Genomic DNA, 24,379 nt, shown 5'->3' with positions numbered 1-24,379 from the left:
TGTCACAGCAGCTCAGCCAATAGCTGGAAGTGAGGAGAGGGTGGTGCTCACTGATGGGCAACAGCCAATTCTTGGTCTTTTAAGTGAAAGGAAAGAATGTGTAGGGAAAACGTACAGGAAGATATATTTAATTCACATTCCAAAATTAAGGCCATTGGACAAGTGACAGGGAGCAAATCTAAGAGAGAGTTGGGGGGGGGGAACCCAAAGGAAGTGCAACTTACTGATCTAAGGCAGTGTGAACCTGTGGAACTTATTGCCACATGATGTTTTAAACAATGGCTGTTAACCCAAATGGCCTTTACATGGGATTAGAGGAATGCATGGAGGCTAGTGCTGATCTGTTGGCAGGTCATAAGCCTCAATTGCTGCCTCAGTTATTGTGGCTAACAGAACTCTGACAACCAGAACGTATCATAGGGGATGGATATTACCATAACTTAGGATTTCACCTTCCTCAGTAGCCCTCGTTGGGTCCTGGGTCCCCAGATGCCGTTGGATTACAACTCCCATCATCCCCTGCCACAATGGGCTCTATTGTGGCAGTGGATGACAGAAATTGTAGTCCAACAGCATCTGGGGACCCAGGCTTGGGGACCACTGAGACAGGCCAGGCGGGTGCAAAGGGTGGCATCACAGCCACTGGCTCCTGCCTCGTGTCAGGGCAGGAAAAACTGAACCAGGCAATGAAGAAGGACAGCTGAAGGGGAAACAGCCTTGTTTGTTTTTATTTGAGGGTTCTTTCCTCCCCCTGACTCTTTATCTCCATTGATTTCCATTTAGTCTCGCTCGCTCGGTTGTTGTGGAATTTCCCTGCCTAACTGATCAATTGAATTGATTTCCCAGCAGCTGGGAGTGAGAACAAGGGCAGGTGAGCAGAGAAAGGGGATTCCCCCTCTCTCCCTGCCCCCCTCTTGCCTTGCCCTTTTTTCTTGGGATCTTTCCTAAAAAGTTCTTTGCACCACTACCTGCCCCACACTGCCTCCTGTCCAGTGATCAGTGGACACCCCTGCCCCCTCCAATAACACACCCAGACTTCCAGAATTTGTGTGTGTTGATTATCAGGGACCTCCAAATGGGACCAAGGTGCCACCTGGTGGTTAGCTGCTGTAATTGCACCTTTTTGCAAGAGTTTCCTTAAAAGGTTTCCTTAATATAATGCTTCAGGGGAAATGGACCAGAGGTGTGCTTAGCGGCAAACTTGCAGTTCACTTCCAGGCAGCCTCTGGGAAGGAGCTGATTTCCTCAATCCGTTGTACCAGAGACCCAGAGGGGAGAGAGTAGGCAAGCCGTAGCCGCATCCGGAGCGGGACCTGGGATCAGAAAGGAAGGCGTAAAATACATGTAATGCCGAGAAGACTTTGCACTGACAAGAAAGAAGGGTTGCCCCCTTTTATTTGCAGAGTTTAACCACTGAGAATTCCAGGTAAGAAGAGCTAAGTCCCTAGTCCTTAAGGTTGCTAGGAGCAGGCAGCTTGTTAATTTATGTCATCAAGGAAGTAAAAGGTGATGGATTGGGGCAGCCAGTAGCAAGATCTTTGCTGCTACTACTACTACTGCAACTAATATTTATATATCGCTTTTCAGTAAAGAGTTTCCAAAGCAGTAGAAAAATAAATAAAGATAAATAAGGAACAGCGACTTGAACTTATGTTTATCTCATTGCTAACTGCCCTAGGGTCTTAGGACAAAAATTGCAGTATAAAAATATAAACAAACGAACAAACTAGGGATGGCAGCTGCAGCACTGCAGATATGGGAAGTAGCATCACTCTAATGCTGGTTATGCTGCCAGGAAGGATGAAGTCATCCTGGGGGGCCAAAAGGGAAGTGTCATCACTGGAGGAGAGCTGGTCTGGTGGCAGCAAGCATGAATGGTCCCCTTTGCTAAGCAGGGTCCAGCCTGGTTTGAAGTTGGATGGGAGACTACATGTGTGAGCACTGTAAGGTATTCCCCCTTAGGGATGGGGCTGTTGTGGGAAGAGCACCTGCATGGTTGCATGCAGAAGGCTCCAAGTTCCTTCCCTGGCAGCATCTCCAGATGGGGCAGAGAGAAACTCCTGCCTGAAACCTCAGAGAAGCCGCTGCCTGTCTGTGTAGACAATACTGAGCTAGATGGAGCAATGCTCCGACTCTGTAGAAGGCAGCTCCCTATGTCCCTATGCTAGCTATGTGATGTGTAGTACGACTTCTGAAGTGAGGGGTGCCTTTGGCGCCATCCCTGTGATGCCGGCTGTAAGGTAGCCCACAGGAAGTCTTCTCCCTTCACTTTCCAGAGGGGGTACTGAGGAAGCAACGTCACATGCTTTGGAATGAAGGCCCAGGGCTCCACTGATGTCAGGAGCGAATACAGTTTCCTGGCCTTGTATCCCTCCCGCCCCTCTTACCTTCTTTGGGTTCAAAACACGAATGAGTTGGGTGATGGGGGACCCACCCTGGCCTGAGACCGTAGAACCACTGGGGGCCAAAAGCTCCACCTGGAAGGACTGTTGGAAAGAGAAAAAACAAGGACATTCAAACAAGGGATGCGTGTGTGTGTCTCCATCTCCTTTTCTACCACAGGCCCCCTTTTCCCCAGCCTTGGTAATACAATGGCAGTGTATTGCAGGACCCTCCTTCGGGGCAGGACCAGCCGCGACCCAGCCTCACCTTGGGGACAGCCACTTGCAGAGAAAAGCCAGTGATGTCGTCAGGGGTTGTGTTGGATACCGTGGCTGTGATGAGCAGCAGGGTGGGTTCCAGCGGGGGCCGCTCCATGGAGAATTCAACCAGCAGCCCATCTTGCTCATAAATGGTCAGGCGGGGAAGTGCGGCGGTGGCTGGAAGGTGGACAAGGACAAGGTGGTCATCTGAATCCAGTCCCAGTTCATTGCAAGGCCCGGGAGACAGTGCTGACCCCCATCCACCCCAAGCGTGGCTGAACCACTTATGAGCATGAAGCTTCGGCCGGAGCGGAATATTCCGCACAGCTCTCCTGGCACCACAGTGAGCCAGCTGTTCCCCCTGTACGTTGCTGCCCTTTGCCCAGTGCCAGCAAGTTTCTCCTTTCGAGGAAACAGAGCCTTTTCAAGTCCCAGCGCCATCTTGGAAGGTGTGCCCCAGGTGCTGGGAAATGTAGTTCTTCCCAGCACTTTCCTCACAGATCTCTATGGGGCAAGTGTTGGGAAGGACTCCAGTTCCAGTGCTCCGGACACGCCTTCCAAGATGGCGCTGGGACTTGACCGGCTCTCCCAGGCCCTCAATGCTGGGGAAAGTGTAGCACTGCCCAGAATTCAGTGCGGTGGGAAGTGACTCTCACATTGAAGGCTTGTTGCCGAAGTGGGCCTCACTTGAAAAATAGTGGACGATTGCTGATCTAGGGTGTCTCTCCCAGGCGGGGTCATTTCAGTTCAGCCCAGGGTTGCGGGCTCTGTCCGGAAAGAAGCAGCAACACAGTGCATCTGAGTGCCTATGGAAGGTCTTGTGCCCAGTACTGAGTAATCAAAGCCAGCCCCCACATACCTGGGACTGGGGCCAAGACCTTCCAGATCAGAGGGTTGGGCTTCTGGGGAAACATTTGAGCTTGGGCTATTCCCCTTTTTAGGAGCAGCCAATCTCTTCGGTGCATGCAGGCCACCAGGATATTTTAGCTTACATCCCAAACTTGGGTCCCTAGATGATTATGGACTACAACTCCCATCAGTGACCAACAGGCCATTGTGGGTGGGGGTGATGGGAGCTGTAGTCCAACATCAGGGGGGCTATGTGATCTATATGGTCCATCGGGCTGACAGGGCCAATGCAGGCTCTAATGCAGGTGAGGAAAGGATACTTTTGCATAACTTCAAAATGCCATAAACATTATTAATCATAGAAGTAGTTTTGTCAGCAAAGTCCACTCTTGCTTTTTCTTAATTTTTTTTTAAAGAACAGCTTTCTAGTCCTCATGGTTATGCAGAAACGGCCATCTGTGCTGCTGCATCCAGCTGGGAAACAGTTGTCCAGACATGCCCCTAGAGGGTCAAAAGAGCCCCCTTGCTGTGGCTGGGAAAGCGTCTTCAAGACTCACTGGAGGGCAGGGCTAGGATGCATGGGGGCAGGACCTCGAGACAGACTTTTGGAGGAGGACGGGATGCAAAGAGAGGAGGGTCGTTTGCCATGGGCTTGAAAGGGCCTTGGGAGGAACCTGGAGGCGCTGGGACATTTGGAAGCTGTGGAGAGAAGCGAGTTGCCTTTTCTTGGTCAGTCGGCCCCACCCACATCTCTTCCATCCACATACCTGGAGAACTTAGCTCCCCAAGCAAATCGAGGAAGGAGCTCGCGACAGGCGTGTCTGTGCTAGGCTGAGGTGGAGAGGAATCTATGGGTCCCCCAAGAAGATCCAAGAGATCGGAGACCTAGAGGGAAGCAGAGGAGATGGAGCAGGGGGACCCGCCCGGTATGGAGAGGCCAAATTAGGGAGACAAAAGGGATAGCAAGTGGCAAAGGACAAAAAGGTCCCCACCAGCCCCCTGCAGACGAGGGCATTCTGGGGCAAGCCAGGTTTGGCAACGTTTGGTCCAGTTCTAGAGTCCTTTATAGTACTCTAGAGTGTTTATAGTACAGTAAGCAGCTAAACATTCCCTGGACTGATGCATGTCGGGAAAGAGAACCCATTAAGATAATACTGACTTGCAAAAACAGTTGAACCAATTTCTCTATGCTGGCAATTTACTAATCTAGATTTAAAAACAAAAAACCAGCTCAGCTGTTGTTCTTAATGTATTTGGGCTGTTTCGATGGCGGTGCAGGCAATCTAGTGGCAACGTAGGTTGAGACCAATGGCCCTTCCGCTTTTAACTGAGCCCTTATTTGGAACTGGTAACTTGAATTACGGCTTTCCCAGTTCCAGTTCAGCAAAGAGTTTCACATCAGTCTGGCTCCAATTTTCTTTGGTTCAGATTTGGCTCAACTCCCTGATACCTCCTAATTTAGGGGTGGCTGATCTGAGGCTTTCCAGATGTTGTTGGACTACAACTCCCATCATCCCCAGCCCTAGTGCCTCCATTTGGGAGACACAATCCCACCTGGTTCGACTCCTGTTCTTTGGAATTGCTGGACAGCGCCACCTCCAGGACACAAGGGGTAAGGTCCTCTCTTTCATTCTGCTCTTTTCTGTTTCCTTCCTCGCCGTAACTAGTTTTGTCCAGTAGGGGCATCTTCTCCAAAAGCGATCCCCTGCAGGAAAAGGATAAAATGAGGGCTGTGGGCCTTGTGGGGGAGCTTCCTTGGAGTAGAATGGAGGAGGGAGAGATCCAAAGCCGATTCAGCACATAAAATGTGACATCCTGGTGCAAAATTGATGGCATGGCTGCGTTTAGAATTCTAAGTGCAACTTTGGTCTCCCCATCCCAAAGAGTAGATACTAACTCTGAGACAAAGTGCAGAAATGGGCAACCAAAAATGATCAGGGGGCTAAAACACCTTCGTGAGGAAATTATGCAACATGTTATGCAGCCCTGAATAGAGAACCCAGGAGTCCTGGTGGCTCACCCCCCCCGCCCAACAATGGTCCTCCTGTAATAAAGAAGGCATTCCCATCTCTCCCCAATCTGAATTCAAACCCGCTGCCCCCCATGGAACCCAGGTAACCGAGCGCATGAGTACCTGAGGTGGTCGTATTTCCGGAAGAGGGCATTGTACTCCACAGCTCGCTGCTGCAGTTCGATGTCATGGCAGCTACAATAAATGGAAACCAAACTCCGGATCCAGCTTTGCAGGGGGCAGCGGTTGGAGAGAAAAACAGTTGAGAGGGAAAGGTTGTGGGTGCCTCATTTTCAAGCAGAGCAGTGGGGAAAGAATCAGGAACTACAGGGTGAAAGGAGTGAGGTCTCGTTGGAGGGTGCGTTGACACAAGACTTTAAAGCCCATTTCAAACCCATTTTAACTGGCATCACTCCTGAAACAAGGACCTCTGGGACAGCAGTACTATGAAAAAGAGCTTGGGAAGTCTCTGGGAAGAATTCCCAGCGCCCTTGAGACTGAAGTTCTCGGGATCCTTTGCAGTGGGAAGCTGTGATAGTTCCAATTGGTTTTAATGGGTAGTCTAGACAGGCCTGAAGAAACTGCCTCCCGGTCTGAATGGGGGTCTCCACCCTCCCTGAAACTTCATCACCACCTCCTCCTCCTCCAAGTATCTTATATGCCCCCCGGGGAGCCCTTTGAGAACCACCGAGACAGAGGGGAAATGGTTGTCCTTAAATGTTCTGGCCTTTTCAATGTGTGCTTCAGTAGGGCTAAATGACAGAGCTGGACCCTGGTGAGTAGCGCTTGGAAGTGCATAGCCAGGGTGGGGTAATTCTTTGCTCTGCCATTATCAACCCGGCCCCGATTCTGAGGAGGCGGCCCGCATGAGCTCACTTGATGGGGCTGCCCTGGAGACGGGTCCCGAGCTTCATGAGGGCGGTGAGCGCGTAGCCCCTGGTAGCCGGCAGGGAGAGATGCGACTGGAGCACCCTCTCCAGAAGGGAGAGAATCTCCTCCGGGTCCACCTGCAAGGGCCAAGGAGGAAAGAAGGATCTAGGCAGGGTTTTTTTTTCTTTCTTTCTTAGAGTGGGCGAGCAAATCCCCCCTACTCTGTCGCAGTCTGCACACCTCAGATCTCCCACTGCTCACCTGCTTAGGCACCACTTCATCACACTTTTCATCCAACAGGAAGCTGCCGTATTCGCCAATACACCAAGTGGCCACTTGAACCAAGGATTGCTGGGAAAGCAAGATGGAAGGGGAAACCCCCAGGATTAAGGCCTACATTAAGGCCACATTAAGGCCACATTAAGGCCTACATTAAGGCCTACATTAAGGCCACATTAAGGCCACATTAAGGCCACATTAAGGCCTACATTTCACTCCAAAGCCCTTGGTACATTAGAAGTACTTTCCTTCTTACCCACTTTGCTGCCGCAAGATCGCTGTAATCTACTCAGACTATCTTCCCCAAATCCCCAAATAGTACCTTCCAGATTGCATGGCATTCACAAACAGCAAGCAATTTCTAGACATCTCTCTGCAGCCTTGAAAAAGAACATGAGCTTTGCAAGAGCTAGTTTGCTAGATCCACGCAACCTTGCAAGTCCAAGTTCTACTGGGAAGGAATTGATTTCGCCTTTGCCGGATCTGAGCTGCTAACCAAAGTCTAATCCTTTGCAATTCTTGTTTTTTATTTCATTTTTACCCTAATGGTGTACATGAGATAAACCATTTGACCTTCACAACAGCCCTGTTAAGCAGGTTAGGTTGAGAGATGGTGACTGGCCCAAGATGTCATCTAGAGGGCTTTGTGGCTGAGTGGAGACCTTAGCTTATTGGTTCACACATGCTAAAGAAGGCATGGATTTGCAAGAGGTCAGCTGCATCCCAGTTAAGTATAAGAATTTGCAGGCAGAATTGAACAACAGAGATTCAGACAAAACATTGCCATGTTAGTGCTTTTAAGATTAGTATGAATTAGCAATGAAGCTGGATTAAAGATTTATAGGTTAGTGGGGATTTCTAGGTCAACGGGAAAGTTCTTGGGGCCTCTGGCAAGTTTGATGACCTAGGTACCTTATTCTCTGTGCCAGTGTGGCAGCTTGCCAGAAGAGGGAGCTGCTGAGCTACTCTCTGCTGTGCTTGAGCACCACCAGCTGGCTACAGGGCAGTACTGCAGCTTCTAATTCCACAGTCCTCAGGTGATATGCGAAGACTAATCCAGGTTCTATGACAGCTCAGTCTCCGGCATGGCTTCCCAGTTTGAACAGCCCCTTGTTGATGAAAAGCTGCTCTATGGATTGCCTAGCCCAGGGGTCCCCAAGCTTGGGTCTCTAGATTGCTGGACTACAACTTCCATCATTACCACTGTGAACAGCCAAAGGCACTGTGAGCGTGGATGATAGGAGTTTTAGTTCAACAACAACATCTGGGGACCCAAATCTGAGAACCCCTCAAGGTGGTCCAGGCCCTGCCTGCAGATTATCCTAAGCTTCATCCCCTATTCAGACATTATGTTGTACATGCATAATGGTGTCTCCACGCATGCACATGTGCATCATTTAAAAAATGAACCTGGCTATAGGTCCCCTTGAATGCAGGGAACAGACAGGAAGTGTACAGCTGTGCATACATTGAACAGAACATGCAAATAATCACATGTGCTTGCAGATCTGTCTGTACACAGGAACACAGGAAGCTGCCTTATTCCGAGTCAGACCCTTGGTCCATCTAGCTCACTATTGTCTACACTGACTGGCAGTGGCTTCGCCAAAGTCTTATGTTTCTTTTAGATTGTGAGCCCTTTGGGGACAGGGATCCATCTTATTTATTATTTCTCTGTGTAAACTGCCCTGAGCCATTTTTGGAAGGGCGGTCTAGAAATCGAATCAAACAAACAAACAAAGTTTCAGGCAGGAGCCTTTCCCAGCCCTACCTGGAGATGCTGCCAGGGAATGAACCTGGGACCTCCTGCATGCAAAGCAGATGCTCTACCACTATGTCCTGTACACAGATTGTACACGTGTTGAACATAACGTGTGAACAGGGCTGCTCTCCGCTTTCTGGTTCTCCAGAATGTGACAGATAAGCACCCCCAGAGGCCAGAGATCCACCCCCACCCCGCCGCTGCACCTGAGAGATATCGTGGGCCAGTGCATCGTACAGCTGCTGCACAGCATAAGAGTGGAGTTCATTTGCACCTCCAATGAGGTGGATGAGGTTGGGCACTGCATCGTCACGGACGTAGGAGCCAGCCTGCAAAGGAGAGAAGGAGCAAAGAAAATGACATTTCTGTTTCTGTGCTTGGTCCTTCCTTCTCCTGCAAGTGTTAAAAGAGATTTCTCTTCCCCCCACCCCCTCCACTCCCAAAGTAAAAAGGAATTAACTCTTTCATTCTAAGGACAGTCAAGGCACCGGATTGCTATTTGGGGGGATCTGCAAGAAAGATGCCGTTCAGCCGCCCCGAGCAGTATTGCACTGGAGGGGCGGAGTATCAATATTTTAAAATAAATGAATAATGTAATAAATAAACCAGGCCTTGACACTCACTTTTTTCACACATCTAGAATGGGATTTTCAGTATCTTGCCTTTCAATTTTTTTTTTAAAAGGTTTCTAGTCCACAAGATCTTGCCGAAATGTCTTTAAAACATGTGAGGTGAGCAGAAAACATGAAGAGGAAAATTCTTTCAAGAGCAACACAGCTCTTTGTGGTTTGCCACAGCCCCTTGCCACTTCTCCTCCATCTTACCATGGTGAGAACTTGGAGAATGGTGTCTATGTGCCAACGTTTGCTGGGTGCGAACCTGAGAGGAGGAAAATGAGAAGAGGCAGGAACGTCTCAGACCTATCCCCTCACAAGGACATGTTCCTTATCTTTCTCACCCAGCAACCCATAATGCACCCCTGCGGGCAAACATAAGAACAGCCCTGCTGGATCAGGCCCATGGAAGCCCATCTCGTCCAGCATCCTGTTTCGCACAGTGGCCCACCAGATGCCCCTGGAAGCCTACAGGCAGGAGTTGAAAGGGACATGCCCTCCCTCCTGCTGTGACTCCCCTGCCACTGGTACTCAGAGGCATCCTGCCTTGGAAGCAGGATCAAGTGAGCCGACTCACTTCTCGGCAGCCAGGAATATTCCGGAAGCACAGTCTGACTTCAGGTCCGGGGCACAGGTCTCAAGGAAATTCAGGAGCTCTTTCATGGTCGCTCTTATGTTGCTGCTGTTCACCAGGGCGAGGCTCAGCTGTAAGGCTCGCCTGAGGAGAGGAGAGAGATGGGTTATCCTTGCGCCTGAGAAACTGCCTCCGCTTCTCCTTGCCGGGGTCTCTCCCCTCCTTCCCCATCTCACCTCTTCACAGTTGAGTCAGGGTCAGTCAGGCACTCCAGAACGGTGGCTCGGTGCCTCTGGACAGCGCTGTTCTCTGCTTGCAACAATTTCTGAAGCGCGATTAGAGCCACGTACCTTTAAAAAAGAGAGAGAGAGGAGATTAAAAAACCCCAAATATAATATTTGGTGGGCGAAGAGTTGTGAACTGGGCCTCGGAAATGAGACTGCCCTCAACAAGAGTTTCCCAACCTTGGGTCCCAGATGTTGTTGGACTACAACTCCCATCATCCCACGCTACAATGGCCTTGCGGCTGGGGATTATGGGAGTTGTAGTCCAACAACTGGTTGACCCAACAACTGGGAAACCCTGGTTGACCCAAGGTTGGGAAACCCTGGTGTACACCGGCTGGCAGTGGCTCTATGAGGTTTCAGATTAAGTCGTTCCCAGCACTACCTGTCAGAGATTGAACCCAGGACTCTCTGCATGCAGAGCAGAGGCTCAACCTCTGAGCCATGGCCCCACTGTTTGTGAAACCTTGTTCCCATGCCTGCTGGACAGCTCACTAGTAAGACGTAAATCTGAGCCAGACAACAGCAGAAACTAAGTCCAACATTTTAAGAAACTAGTCCTCAAGGCTCAAAAATTGAATTCAAAATTCCCAGGATCCACAAGCAAATTTCAAGTGATCAGTGGCCAGACCACCTCCTCCAAGCCTAGGAGGGCCATCCTTTTCTTTACCTGATATTCCGATCCTTGTTAAGAAGAAATCGCCCGAGGATATTTATAGCAAGAACCTGTGCACAGAAAACAGTTTTTACTTCTCAAAATGTACCACATGCAAAAACAGGGACCAAAGGATGAATGGAGAAAGAACAAATGGATGCAGACTACCAATGGCATTAGTTGGTGGAACTACTCAAGTAGTTTCCAGATTGATTCCAGATTGACATAATGGTGTATGAGTAACTGAAAAAGTCTCTGACAGCAGGTGGAATTTGGAGGTCCATCTGTCAATTACACCAAGCAAAAGCCAAAAGCATTGCCTTACACCTACAGGAACGAGTTGTCCCCAAACAGTGCTAGGAGCAGCAGAGTCAAGTTAGGCGCTGGATTATCCCAGACAAACACAGCTCTGTTTGTGATGTGAAATGTCGCCCTACCCGGAGCCCGCTAGCCGAGTGCACTCCCATGATGGTCAGAACCGTCTCGTACAAGATGGCATTGCCCACGTTCCGGGTTGTCTCTGTGTTGGTGGCCACCTGGGAAGAAGCAACGAAACAGCAGGTGTCACTGCCAAGGCTGTAGGAGATGTAAGAACCTCAGAACAGCCCTGCTGGATCAGGCCCAAGGAGGCCCATCCAATCCCGCATCTTGTTTCACACAGTGGCCCACCAGATGCCTCTGGGAAGCCCACAGGCAAGAGGTGAGGGAATGCCCTCTCTTCTGCTATTTAGAGCCATCCTGCCTATGAGGTTGGAGGTGGCCTTTAGCCCTCAGACCAGTATCCATTCACAGACTTGTCCTCCACGAATTTATCTAAGCCCTTCTTAAAGCCATCCAGGAACCACAACTTGTAGCACAGAATTCCATAGTTACATAAGAACAGCCCTGCTGGATCAGGCCCAAGGAAGCCCATCTAGTCCAGCAGCCTGTTTCACACACTGGCCCACCAGATGCCGCTGGGAAGCCCACAGGCAGGAGCTGAGGGCATGTCGTCTCTCCTGCTGTGACTCCTCTGCAACTGGTACTCAGAGGCATCCTGCCTACAGGAGGTGGCCTGTAGCCTTCCGACTAGTAGTCACTGATAGAGCTCTCCTCCATGAAGTCATCCAAACCCCTCTTGAAGCCATCCAGGTTGTTGGCTGTCACCACACCTTGTGGCAGAGAATTCCACAAGTTGATTATGCGTTGTGTGAAAAAGTACTTCCATTTGTTGGTCCTAGACCTCCTGGCTATCAATTTCATGGGATGACCCCTGGTTCTAGTGTTGTGAGAAGGAGAAGAATTTCTCTCTATCCACTTTCTCCACACCATGCATGATTTTATAGACCTCTATCATGTCAGCCCACAGTCGTCTTTTTTCTAAACTAAAAAGCCTCAAGTGTTGTAGCCTTGCCTCGTAAGAAAGGTGCTGTAGGCCCCTGATCATCTTGGTTGTCCTCTTCTGCACTTTCTCCAGTTCTATAATGTCCTTTTTGAGATATGCTGACCAGAACTGTACACAGTACTCCAAATGTGGCCACAGCACAAATTTCTATAAGGGCATTATAATATTAGCAGTTTTATTTTCAATCCTCTTCCTAATTATTCCCAGCATGGAATTGGCCTTTTTCATAGCTGCTGCATGTCTACCACCACAACCCCAAGATCTCTCTCCTGGACAGTCACAGACAGCTCAGACTCCGTCAGCATAGATGTGAAGTTGGGTTTTTTTGCTCCAATATGCATCACTAAACTTGCTAACACTGAACTGCATTTTCCATTTTGTCTCACTACCCTAAACAGAGGGTAGGAGTAAATGGTCTGCAAATCGGTCTGCAAATCGGGCCACCTCACTGCTTACATTGGACCCAATTCAGATCCTTGGGGGACCCCACTTCTTACTTCCCTCCATTATGAAAACTGTCCATTTATTCCCACCCTGTTTCCTGTCCTTCAACCAGTTACAAATCCACAAGAAAATCTGTCCCCTTATCCCATGACTACTAATTTTTCTCAAGAGTCTTTGATGAGGAACTTTGTCAAAGGCTTTTTGAAAGTCCATGTATACTATGTTGACAGGACCACGCTTGTGCACACGGCTGTTGGCACGCTCAAAGAATCCAAAAGGTTAGTGAGGCAAGATTGACCTTTGCAGAAGCCATGCTGGTTCTCCTTCAGCAGGGCCTGTTCTATTATACATGCTTAACAATTTTATCCTTGAGAATGCTTTCCATCAATTTGCCTAGAACAGACATTCAGCTAACCGGTCTGCAATTTCTTGGATCCTCCCTAGATCCCTTTCTGGAAATCGGAGTTACACTGGCTATTTTCCAGTCCGCTGGTACAGAGCCTGATTGTAGGGATAAGTTACATATTTTTTGCAAGGAGGTTGGCAATTTCACGTTTAAGTTCTTTAAGGACTCTTGGACGGATGCCATTTGGTCCTGGCGAGATGCTAATTTTTAATTTTTCCAGACAGTTTAGAGCATCCTCTCTCGTCACCTCTATCTGACTCAGTTCTTTAGCCTGTCCCCGAGAAGCTCGATTCTGGCACAGGTATATGTGCTGTATCCTCTGCTGTGAAGACAGATGCAAAGAACTTATTTAGCTTCTCTGCAATCTCCATATCCCGCTTAATAACCCCTTCACTCCCTCATCATCTAACAGACCAACCGCTTCCCTGTCAAGTTTCCTGCTTCTGATGTATTTAAAGAACTTTTTGTTATTCCCCTTGATGATTTTAGCTAAATGTTCCTCAAACTCTCTTTTTTGCCTCCCTTATTGTCACCTTACATTTCTCCTCTCAGAGTTTGTATTCCTTTCTGTTCTCTTCATTTGAGCAGGCCTTCCAATTTCTGAAAGAAGTCTTCTTCCCCTTTACAACTTCCTTGACGTTACTTGTTAGCCATACTGGCATCCTCCTGGATTTGGTGGTACCTTTCCTCCCTAATGGCGCAGCAGGGAAATGACTTGATTACAAGTCGGAAGTTGCCAGTTTGAATCCCCAGTGGTATGTCTCCCAGACTATGGGAAACACCTACTATATATTGGGCAGCAGCGATATAGGAAGATGCTGAAAGGCATCATCTCATACTGCACGGGAGGAGGCAATGGTAAACCCCTCCTGTATTCTACTAAAGAAAAACCACAGGGCTCTGTGGGCACCAGGAGTCGATACCGACTCGACGGCACACTTTACACTTTCCTCCTTTTTGGTATGCATTCTAACTAGGCTTCTAGTATTGTGGTTTTAAATACACTCCATGGATTCTGGAGTGAAGTGACTCTCCTTATTTCCCTTTTCAGTTAATGGTCCTAAATTTCCTGGCCACATCAGTTTCGGATGTCAAGGAAGAATGACAAATGCAGATGGAAGGGCTCGAGTGGAAGCCACCCAAGTCGAAAAGTGCTCTCTCCCCACCCCCAGCCACCCCATGCCAGGAATACCCTGTCCCTGCCCCCTCTGGCTTTCACCTGGGCCAATGTGTCATTCATGGCATCACTGGTCTCCTCATCGTCTTGTCCCAGAATCCTCAGGAGCCGTAGGATCTGCACCTGTGAGGGGGGCGGCAAGGGAAGGCGGTGGGGTTGGCTTACAGGGGCAAGGTGACAGCGGCCTTCTCCGCTGCTGCCCCGAAGCTTTGGAATGCACTCCCTGCTGAAATAAGAGCCTCCCCATCTCTGACAACCTCTAAAAAGTCTTTTAAGACACATCTCTTCACCCAGGCTTTTAATTAAATAGCGTTTTAATAGTTTTAACATTGTTTTAAAATAATGTGTCAATCTTTTCTGCTATCACTTATTTTGTTTTAATTCATATTTTAACTTTTCAGTCATTTATTCTCTTTTAATTAATGTTGTAAACTGCCCAGAGACGTGAGTTTGGGCAGTATAGAAATATGTTAAATAAATAATAAATAAATAAGATTAGGTCAGGAGAGAGGAGGAGGAAAGGAGGACATGACTTGAAGAGGTGACGAGAGGAAAAAATCAAGTGACTGTTGCTCAGCTCAGCTGTGGAGTGGGCCACCTTACCCCTAGATTCTGTCCCAGGGACGATGACATGTGCTTACAGTAGCTGCCTGTATCCTAATCCTGACCTGGCCACTGTCATATACAGCCTTATATAGAGCCAGGCTGTTTCTCCATCATCTAGCACAGGTCTCTGACTGGCAGTGTGCCTCCAAGCTCTTAGAACTCTGACTGGCAGCATCTCTCCAAGCTAGAGGCCTTCTCCAGTCATGATACAGGAGGTCTTTTGAAGTGAGGATTGAACTAGTGGAACACATCCCTCCCACTATGGTTCCTTGGGGTTCTTCATGTGCTCATGTCTGCTTCAGGAAGAAAGAGGAACTTCTGCCTTGGGGATAGGGGACCAACGTTCTCTTGCTTCAAAGTGTGGCAGGAGAGAGAAGACCGAAGTGAGAATAGGGGCGACCAGGGAAGACGATCCGCTACCTGCAGAAAAGGGTCACTGATTCCCGAAATACTGTTATCTGGAGAGTACCCAGCCACCACCAGGTTACGCAGCAGCCCGGCTAACTGTGGAACACACTGGGAGGAAAGAGAAAGAGAAAAATAGCTGGTCATTAGAGCAGAAGAACCCCCAGGAGCCACCCACAAAGCTAGGCCTCCTGCCATGGGTTTGTCTCCCCTTCAGTTACCCACAATTCCCTCCGCACAAACCTCAGGGCAACTCCTTGGCCTCCAGATTTCCGAGTTATGTACTTACTGCTTTGATCAAGAGAGCTTTTTCTGCGCTGGAGAGGGAGGCAAAGAGGGATGGAGACCGGGATGCCCGCAGGCCTGCCTCAGCCCCCCTGGCGCCCAAGGCGGTGTGGCAAGCCACCGGCCCCACGGCGCACAGAGTGCGCCAGTCAACTCCATCTCCCCTTTCCGCTTATCCCATTCCCTGCCTTTTGAAAAAGCAGGGGGCGGGGAACAGAGACGGGCGGCGCACGGAGGCCCCACGCCACGCCACTTCCCCGGGGGGGGGGGTTTGACAGCAGAGGTCCGAGTCGCAGCTCCCCACCTTGCGGAAGTGGACCAGGGACAAGGGGTTCCGTTCGCACATCTCTGCAGTCAGCATGACAGCACCGTGCAGGATGCCTGGTGAGAGATGGACAGGTGTCGGTCCCCGTTTCCCTGGGCCACCTTGACACGATTCCTACCCGAGCCAGAGGAGCGGGTGGGGGCAGTTCACGGAATCCTTGGCTTAAGGGGTTCAAAGTAGGCTGCCGCCATCCACTTTATTTTGATGTGGGGAAACCCACTCCATATAAGGGGGAGGGGAGTGGTAAATCCCTCCCCAAAGGGGCTGAGCAGTCCTAGGCCTTCAGAGGTGTGTGACTAAGGCAGACTCAAATGAAAAACAGCACACTTAAACAACAAGGTTTTTTTAAAAAAATAAGATTTAAAGAAAAGGTATGCCATGTGAGCAATTACTGCATAAGAGAGAGAGCTAGCGTGGTGTCGTGGTTAGAATGCTGGACTGGGACCGGGGAGACCCGAGTTCAAATCCCTATTCAGCCATGAGACTTGTTGGGTGACTCTGGGCTGGTCACTTCTCTCTCCGCCTAACCTACTTCACAGGGTTGTTGTGAAAGAGAAACTCAAGTATGTAGTACACCGCTCTGGGCTCCTTGGAGGAAGAGCGGGATATAAATGTAATAATAATAATAATAATAATAATAGAGAGTTTTTATTAACTGAGGCAACACAGATCCCAAGTAATACAGAAGAGAAAAATAACTCTTACTCTCCTAACGCACCTAGCAATACTGGTCCTTACTACTCACAGGAGGCAGCCTTCCCAACCGCCAGGAGCTCAGCCTGCTGCTTCCTCAGGGCCCTCCGGGGACAGACTGACTACAGAACAAAAGCATCTTCCCCTCCGGTAGGTGGCTGTGTGTCTAGTTCCCACCCAGCCCTCTGGATTGGTCCTTCTGTAGGCCTGATCCTCCCTCAAAGCCTTCCCATCACTACACACCTCGACATGTCGGGAGACGGAGGGTTCAGATCCTCTCTGGAGGCTCTCCTTGAGTCTCCACTTCTTAGCAGAGCCGATCCGGGATGACTCCTTACCACCTCTGTGGCTCCCTGACTTTCCCCTAATCTGCCCCCCCTCCGCATTTCTCATTCACCAACCCCCACCTGTGACACCTTTGCTGGTCCGGCTCCTCTGAGCCAGTGCGGGCAATGTCTGACGTAGGCTGCCAGCCACTTGTCCTACTGGATACCTGCCACTCCAGGTGGGAAAGAGAGATGGAGGAAAGGCTGCATGTTTCTCCCCTTCGGCACTGATAACTCTGGGGTAGGAAAATGCCAGGGCCAACCTCAGGCAAAGGATGGAGGATCTGGAGCATCAAATTGAGCAGGGCTCTGTTCCTGTTGGTGTCCATTTGGGCAACCAGGCTCTGAGCTTTAACCCTGCTAGGTATCAAAACTTGATAACTACCAAAATATCTCATAGCATTGACACCGGCACGATGCAATGCCTTGCAAACAGTAATCTTGGAAGGGAGATACCAAAAAATCCCCTACAAAGAACGTACTTGTCCCTGCAACTCGAGAGATTGAAACAATGGCACACGTGCTTTTTTACTGCCAATTTTACCAAGATATACGGCATAAATATATAACTCCTTTTATTAGCTGTCATCCAGGTTGTACAGATTCTTTTTATCTTGATTATCTTTTAACTGACCAGAATGGCCTGGCCTTCCAGGGTTTTTAAATGACTGACAAACTGTTTTAAATTGTTTTAAATTGCTGCCCTGATTTCCAGGGTGTTTTTTTTAGCTGTTTGAATGGTTTAATCGGTTTTATTCTGTTTGTATAGTTTGGTTTTAACTGTTAACTTGTTTTAATTGTTTTTATCATGCTGTAAACCACCCTGAGCCATTTTGGAAGGGTGGTATATAAATCTAACTAACAAACAAACAAACAAACAAACAATGATTCGAAATCTTTAATGTGGCTAAATCTTGTTTAATGGCCAGTAAAATTCACCAGGTGCTCATTAAGAATCATATCTAGTCGAATCATAACCTTGTCGGTTTATTTTGTTGGGCTTCTGTTTGTAAACTGTACTAGTCTGTGACTGAAATGAAGGATTGATTGATTGATTGATTGATTGGCTGGCTTAGGCTGTGAAAACACCAGTTCAAATCCCCCCTCGACCCTGAAGTTCACGAGGCAACCTTGGCCAGTCAATGCCCCTCGTGCTGCACTACCTTATAGGGATGTTGTTAAGATAAAATAGGAGAAAAACTCTATGTGCAGCCCTGAGCTCCTTAGAGAAAGGATGGGATGTACACATCATCACAATACCACAGATTGCAAGTGTTAAGGAGTTCTCTGGTGTTCACACATGCGCATTCGCTACTAGATAATTGTAACCTAGAATGTGAAAGGGCTACAGAGGGTTTCCTATAATTCTCAAACCTGCCTTTCAGTGGAATCAGTTCACACACTGAGTTGTGAGTCAAGAGTCTGGGTGATCAAGTGATATACATGCATGGATTGACCAGCCCCCATTACTGATGGCTTTTGGATACGCAGAAGGTACTTACTGTGACTTCGTTCGGTCAACAGGTGCTCACCAAGTGGAGTGAATGCATCTGTGAGATCCGGCACCTTCCGGATAATGTGTACCGCACAGACCACAGCCTACAATGATTGTTAGAGAGCAAGTGTGTAAAGAGGAGAAGGTTACAGGACAGGGCTGTGTGTATTTTGCATTTTTCTGAGGTTGCCAGCACACATGGAATTTGGTGGGATCTTTAGCATCTCAGCTTTGGATGAAGCATATTAGTGTTTCTGAACATGAGCAGAGGGCTCTCCGTTGCCGAATGACTCCACATAGTTCTACACCCCTCTGGAATGAACAGAGAAAGTTTCCAGGCCAGAGGGTATAGCTTCTGGACAGGCCAAAGCCTGAGGCTAAATTTGTAGCCAGCCTTCCAATATGTGACGTAATGAGTGCTTCTGAGCATGTAAATAAATGTAAAATAATGCACGTTGGGGCAAAAAGCTTCCATTGGTGCCAACAGAACAGGACTGAGGGCTTCACAGAAGCAGTGGAGAATTGTAGTATTCAAAGTGGGGACTTTACAAGAGGACTCCAAAGCAAGAGGGGGTGCTTTGAGGATTTCAGGGCGCTCTTGTAGCGTCTCACCTTCCTCCGCACCGAGGGCTGCCCTGCCCTGCCCAGCTTCTCCACCTCCCTGGCCAAGTCCCGCAACATGGCCGCTGATCCCAGAGAGCCCAAGGTGCTCAGGGCCAGGCCTTGCACCCAGGCACTGGGGTGGAGGAGGTCGCTGGCGAGAGAGAGAGAGGGAAGGCCGTGAGAATGGAGGAAGAGACCCTCCCCCTCCCCACTCCCTCCCAGAAGGGCTGCCTCACTCTGTATTCCTCTGCCCTCAACCCCCAGGCCATCTGGATGCCACCACCTAGAATGTCACAAAAGGCCGCCATCTTTATCCACACTGAAGGTTGGAACTTTCCCACTGCCCGAGAGCTGAAAGGCATTAAGACAGATTCCCAACCTTGGGTCCCCAGATGTTGCTGGATTATGACTCCCATCATCCCCTGCAACAAATGGCCATGGTCCACTGGGGGTTGTAGTCCAACAACATCAAGGGACCCAAGGTTGAGGACCCCTGCCAAGGTTGAGGACCCCAGCCCTGTTCTAGGGAATTGCTAGCTGAAATTTGAAAACTTTGGCCAACTGTATCCCCAAGTCCCACCCGCTACAACCTGACTCACGTGACTTTAAATTCCAGCCTCCAGCCCACATCACAGCACCCCTCCCTTTAGAATCCTCAGATCTCCCAGCATCCTCTCTGGAAGTACTCCTCGGTCCTCCCTTCCAAAGTTTATCTACATTTCTTGCAGCCAACCACCACCCAAAGGGAAAGATTCTGTTTCCTAGACCTGGACTTGCCCTCTTGGGGGTGTGGCCTCTCCCCCACCCCGCCCCCGCCAGCCCCTTTGAATGCTCCTCCCTTACTTCTTGATGCTATTGGTCAGCAGAAGGTGGGTGTCCTGCTTCTCATCCAATAGGAGGGCAGCGCCAAGGTAGCCAATCCGTTTTTCATGGAATTGGTGGGAAGCGATTAACTTCAGGCACTCCATCTGGATTGGGGCAGGAAGGCAGAACAAAATGGGGAAACTCCAATACAACATGAATTCTATGAAAACATAACACTCCGTCCCCACCCCATAAGTAGGCTCCAACCCACAAAAGTGGGAGAGGCGAGTGAGTATGAGAGGAGGCCAAAAGGTCCACAGGATTGAATTGGCCTCCTCTCATACTTGCATTTTGTAGGGTCTTGCATTTGGGGGTATTAGCTCAGAGGTCCCTAAACCTGGATCCCCAGACGTTGTTGGACTACAAGTCCCATCATTCCCAGCCCCAATGGCCACATGCCATAGTGTCTGGGGGCTATGGGACGTAGTCCAACAACATTTGAGGTCCCAAGCAGTGTTCCCTCTAACAGGGATTCCCAGATGTTGTCGACTACAACTCCCATAATGCCCAAACAAAAGCCATTGCAGCTGGGGATTCTGGGAGTTGTAGTCAGCAATGTCTGGGAATCCCTGTTAGAGGGAACACTGGTCCTCAATCCGGGAGACTCAGTATCAGCAGAAACATCTGTGTCTGTGACTCAGCTCCAATTAGAGGGACTAATTCAGCTGTGTACCTGTCCAAAGTGGGCAGGATATCCCAGCATGTGGATGTAGAGCAGCTTGGCAAAATTGGAGGCCCGAGTGTCCGGTTCATCATCCCGGAAGGCCCCCCGGATCTTGGCGCTCTCTCGCTGGACCAGCTCGCGCTCCTCAGCCTGGGTCCGCGCACTCCGTATAGACCGGATGAGGGTCGGTAACGTGAGCGGTGCTTCTGGCATCCTAGAGAGGGAAAGTAGGACGAAGCAGTGGAGGAAAATTTTGCAAAGAGCACCCGTGGAGACAGACCCCAAACCCTAATCTGCGCGTTTTGGGAAGAGGGTCTGATTTGAATCTGAAGTCACAGGCGGTCAGCTCCCAAACCCAGGGATCAAGCATAGAACCCAGAAAAGACTAGAAGGCTGCTCACATAGGAACGTAGGGCACTGCCTTATACCGAGTCGGACCATTGGCCCATTTAGCTCAGTGATGTCTATATAGACTGGCTTCTGGGCAGGTGCAGAGTGCCTGTTGTCTCCCCATCCGCATACATCTGGAATCAGGGTTCACGGTTGCCTTGCCAGGGTGCGTGGTGTGGCGCCTCCAGTTAGGGTTGGACCCCAGCCTGTCTCTAGTTAAGGCGCAAATTCCAGAATGCAGCCTTGGATCTCCAAATGACGTTGGATGACAGCTTCCATCAACCTCAATGGCTGGGGATGATGGGGCTTGTAGTCCTCTGGGGACCCAAGGTTGAGAACCTCTGATCTAACGCCTTCACATACTTCCTTCCCAATTCTTCCCTCCCCTCCCCATTCAAACATTCCCTTAAAGCCAGGTCTTCAAACTGCTGACCTGAAACTGAGAAGCCATTTGGGCTTCTGAGTCAAACTGACCAGGTTTTTTTCTGCCACCCACCTGTTTTTCTGTTTGTTTGTTCCAACTTGATGGACAGCTCTCTCTCTTTCTCTCTCTGTTGCAAGTAACCATTTACGAAAAATTTAGTAAATAAAAATAAGTAAATTCCAAAATGAAAAACCTGCCACAATCCAGAATGAAACTTAAATACATTGAGTATTTACTATAATTTACCTCTATAAAATTAAAAACCTTCTTGACGGTTACAGCAAACAGAGCCACTTGGTGACACAAGGATCTGAATCCGAAAGTAAACTACAGTTTACTGTGCATGTTTTGAATGAATCAGCATAAGCAAATAAGAGAGGGAGGGAGAGAGGGAGCGAGAGTGGTGGTTCTCCTACCACCACCACTGTACACATGTTCCTAATCTCCTTTCCCATGCAAGCACCCCTTCTTTTGGGCTTACTGCCCTCTCGTCTTAACTCTCAGCAACACTCAATTCATTCTCCCTTCAATCTCCTCTGCCCCACCCCCACTCCTCCTCCTTCTCTTCACCTGTTCAGAGGTCCAGTTTTCACTCTCTCACAAGCAAGATCAGTTTCTGGGGCACAAGGCGGGGGCGGGGGGCAACTGGCACCTCTTCTCTGCCCTCCCCTTCTGCTTGGTTAACTTTATGTGCTTCCGGACAACAGTCGGTCTACCGGCCAGGTAAGCTCACCTGAGCTTCGGCAGGTAGCTTGACCCAGGGAGGCCCTCTGCTGGCCAGATCTGGGAAAGGGATATTTTTCTTTTGAAGGAGGAGTAATCAAAGGAAAGGTGGGGGCAACTGGGGGTTATTATAGCTAGGTTAGTTCTGCTGTGGGAGCATCACTTTCCCTTTGGAACTCAAAGCGACTGAGGGAGGGAAAGGATCTGCTTGACAAATGGCTGGATATTATTTTCTTTATGTTACATACAATTAAGCAGGTACAAATATATTAGATAATATGATGCATTGCCAGTTTATCATGCATAGACAGACAGACAGAGCAACAGATCCATCATTAGGCACAATTTTGGAGCATACTGGAGTGGAAAGGGTTAATTTGTCCGGTAAAGCTGCATGAGCTGATCAGGAGGGGACAAACCTGTTTGGGAACTACTTGTAACAGAGCCCTTGGGAAATGTATCAGCTCTTTTAATAAATGCAGCTATAGCGATTCTCAGCTTTTAGGCATAACTAAATAGAACTTCCTTGTCCAAAGACAGTATACCTCCGAATATTGGATGCTGGGGATGGTGGTGGGGTACTAAGGGAGGCAACCATTACTTTTATGCCCTGTCTGTGGGTTTTACAGAGGCATGTGGCTTGCAGTGTGAGAAAATGAATGGACATTTGTTCTGATCTAGCAAGGCCATCTTTACATTTTCCCCCAAAGGGCTTGAAGGTTCAAGTCTGAAAGCTCAGCCTATTTCTGATCTGCTGCCCCCATTTTCCTAGAAGAAGCACTGTCCCTTTAGCTACTCAGTCGGCAGAAATACAGGTAGCTCAGCTCTCCCCACTGCTGTATCAAGGAGATATTTCCTCCTGTTGAACTTCTGCCTGTCATGCAGTTAAAGGCCACAAGAGTCTTGCTAGGAAAATGGTGTGACTCTTTGAAGTGTAAATTGGCACTTCTTTGTTGTGGTTCTTTATGCTGGATTCTGGCAAACACAAACCGTGCTGCTGCTTCTAAACTTCCTGTACATAACACTCTTGCACCTTCCAAGTTAGCAGGCAATTCTTTTGATTTGGATGGTAAATACTGGGATACACTCGACATGGACCTGCCCTTAAAGGCTTTTCAAAAAGTGCAACCAAAGCCAGATTAATTTCCAGTGTAAGCTGCGGACAGCATATCACACCTCTTTTATATGAACTCTAGTAGTTGCCAGTTTGTTTCTGGATCAAATTAGGTCCTGGTTTTTACCTTTCAAATCCTTTATAATCTGGTCCCAGGATACTTGAGGAAGCACCTTCTTCTGTATTTCCTTTGGTCCTCTTTAAGACGTGCTGATGAGAGAAGCTTTTGCTGGCCCCCCTGCTAAAAGGACTCGGTTGGTTGTGGGCCCTCAGCTCGAGAACCAGCCCCCGACTAGAGTATGACACACCCCTTTAGGCAGGCATTTAGGACGGTTCTTCCTGGGCAAGCGTTTCATGCTGAGTTATTGCCTGTTTTATATTAGTTCGCTCCTATGGCATTTCAGCTGTTCCTCTGTTCTGTTGCTTGTTATGATTTCGTAATGCATTTTTAAATATTGCACTCTGCTTTGAGAATCGTAATGGGTCAGCAAATTATAAATTGTCTAAATAAATAAAAGCTTAGCAGTGTCTGTGTTAAAAAGCAATTCAGGTGCACAGGCAACTCTGCATTTTATTTTACTATGTATGCATGTCTGCATTTTAGTCTGAATGCATGTGTGTGCACATAGATACTTGATGTCTCTGTGGGGCAACCAAGTAGCTAGGTTTGTGCAGAGTCAGAAATAAACCACAACAAGTGTGCTAGACAGAGACCTGTGGCATTCTCTAACCACTAACTACCATTCTCCAAAATGTTTGCAAAAGGAAGCAACCTGCCAGATGAAGGGAAGCCTGCTTGTAGGGTTGCTGACCCTATGCTGGAACAGGAATAAGACCTCACCCTGTGTGCCTAGGGGAGAAGCTACTGGGCATCTCCGTGCAGTGAAGCTGCACCTGATTAATTTCTGCTTCTCGAGCAGCTGTTACAAGAGCACACATGCCTCCTCCAGGGTGGGGGAGAATGGGTGGCGATTTCTCCTGCAGGGAAAGCACACGACTAACTGCCAACTGGACTGTGGTCTCTATTTAGGGTTGCCAACTGTCTCTCATTACGCAGGATGTCCCTCATTCCAGGGATGAAATGTTGGTCCCTAGAGGGACAGCATTTGTCCCTCAATAGCACATGATTCGATTCCATAGATGTAAAGGATACTCAGGCCCTTGATTACCGCTGCATACACCTCCTGCCCCACCCCCGGCCGGCCAGCCCCCGCAAACTCGTGTCCCTCATTCTGGCAATGAACTGTTGGCAACCCTCTCTCTATTCTATGACTCTGGGAAGGATGTTCCATGCACTTAGAGGAGCTGCGACTCAGGACTCCTGAGTTCCTTTTTTGCACCCGCTTAAGGAAAGCACAGCTGGTTAAAGCTGAGAAGGACCCCCGACTGTTGTCTGTGCTGAGTTCTATCCTCCACGGTGGCCCATAGAGAGAGAAACCAGAAGGACCCAAAGATGCGAAGAGTACAGGAAGCGCTGGAGCCACGTGAGCCCGAAAGAGGCGGCTAGAGCG

The 24,379-nt window shown here is 48.9% G+C and overlaps 1 protein-coding gene across 4 annotated transcripts; it reads right to left on the bottom strand.

Annotated features, from left to right (window-relative positions):
* Positions 1-112: 112 nt before the first annotated feature.
* AP1G2 (adaptor related protein complex 1 subunit gamma 2) lies at positions 113-24,346 on the bottom strand. Of its 4 annotated transcripts, XM_053263644.1 has the most exons (24): positions 22,996-24,346; positions 21,104-21,158; positions 20,227-20,431; positions 19,533-19,657; positions 18,699-18,840; positions 18,094-18,190; positions 15,552-15,628; positions 14,978-15,073; positions 13,994-14,074; positions 13,022-13,096; positions 10,978-11,076; positions 10,556-10,611; positions 9,838-9,951; positions 9,605-9,745; positions 9,238-9,292; positions 8,620-8,742; positions 6,634-6,723; positions 6,379-6,509; positions 5,626-5,730; positions 5,046-5,196; positions 4,259-4,376; positions 2,650-2,819; positions 2,388-2,486; positions 113-1,313 (listed from the first exon to the last, which is right to left on the bottom strand). In XM_053263644.1, the coding sequence occupies exons 3-24, from the start codon at positions 20,428-20,430 to the stop codon at positions 1,209-1,211; spliced, it is 2,454 nt and encodes an 817-aa protein (XP_053119619.1). In that variant the 5' UTR covers position 20,431; positions 21,104-21,158; positions 22,996-24,346; the 3' UTR covers positions 113-1,208. The 4 variants fall into 4 exon arrangements, with proteins under 4 accessions (XP_053119619.1, XP_053119621.1, XP_053119620.1 ...); XM_053263646.1 differs by lacking the exon at positions 13,022-13,096; XM_053263645.1 differs by lacking the exon at positions 21,104-21,158.
* Positions 24,347-24,379: the final 33 nt, after the last annotated feature.

Source organism: Hemicordylus capensis, chromosome 6 (genome assembly GCF_027244095.1).
Source record: "Hemicordylus capensis ecotype Gifberg chromosome 6, rHemCap1.1.pri, whole genome shotgun sequence".
NCBI lineage: Eukaryota > Metazoa > Chordata > Lepidosauria > Squamata > Cordylidae > Hemicordylus > Hemicordylus capensis.
Note: the sequence above shows the minus strand (reverse complement) of the source record. Positions and strands in the feature narration are given on the sequence as shown.

Excerpts from the sequence above, each read along its gene's own strand:
- AP1G2 (XM_053263644.1), bottom strand. The coding sequence starts at position 20,430 with ATGCCAGAAGCACCGCTCACGTTACCGACCCTCATCCGGTCTATACGG. Across the intron at positions 9,293-9,604 it reads ATATTCCTGGCTGCCGAGAA|GTTCGCACCCAGCAAACGTT; the intron begins GTGAGTCGGCTC and ends TCCTCCTCTCAG. Across the intron at positions 5,731-6,378 it reads CTCCAGGGCAGCCCCATCAA|CTGGATCCGGAGTTTGGTTT; the intron begins GTGAGCTCATGC and ends CCCCCTGCAAAG.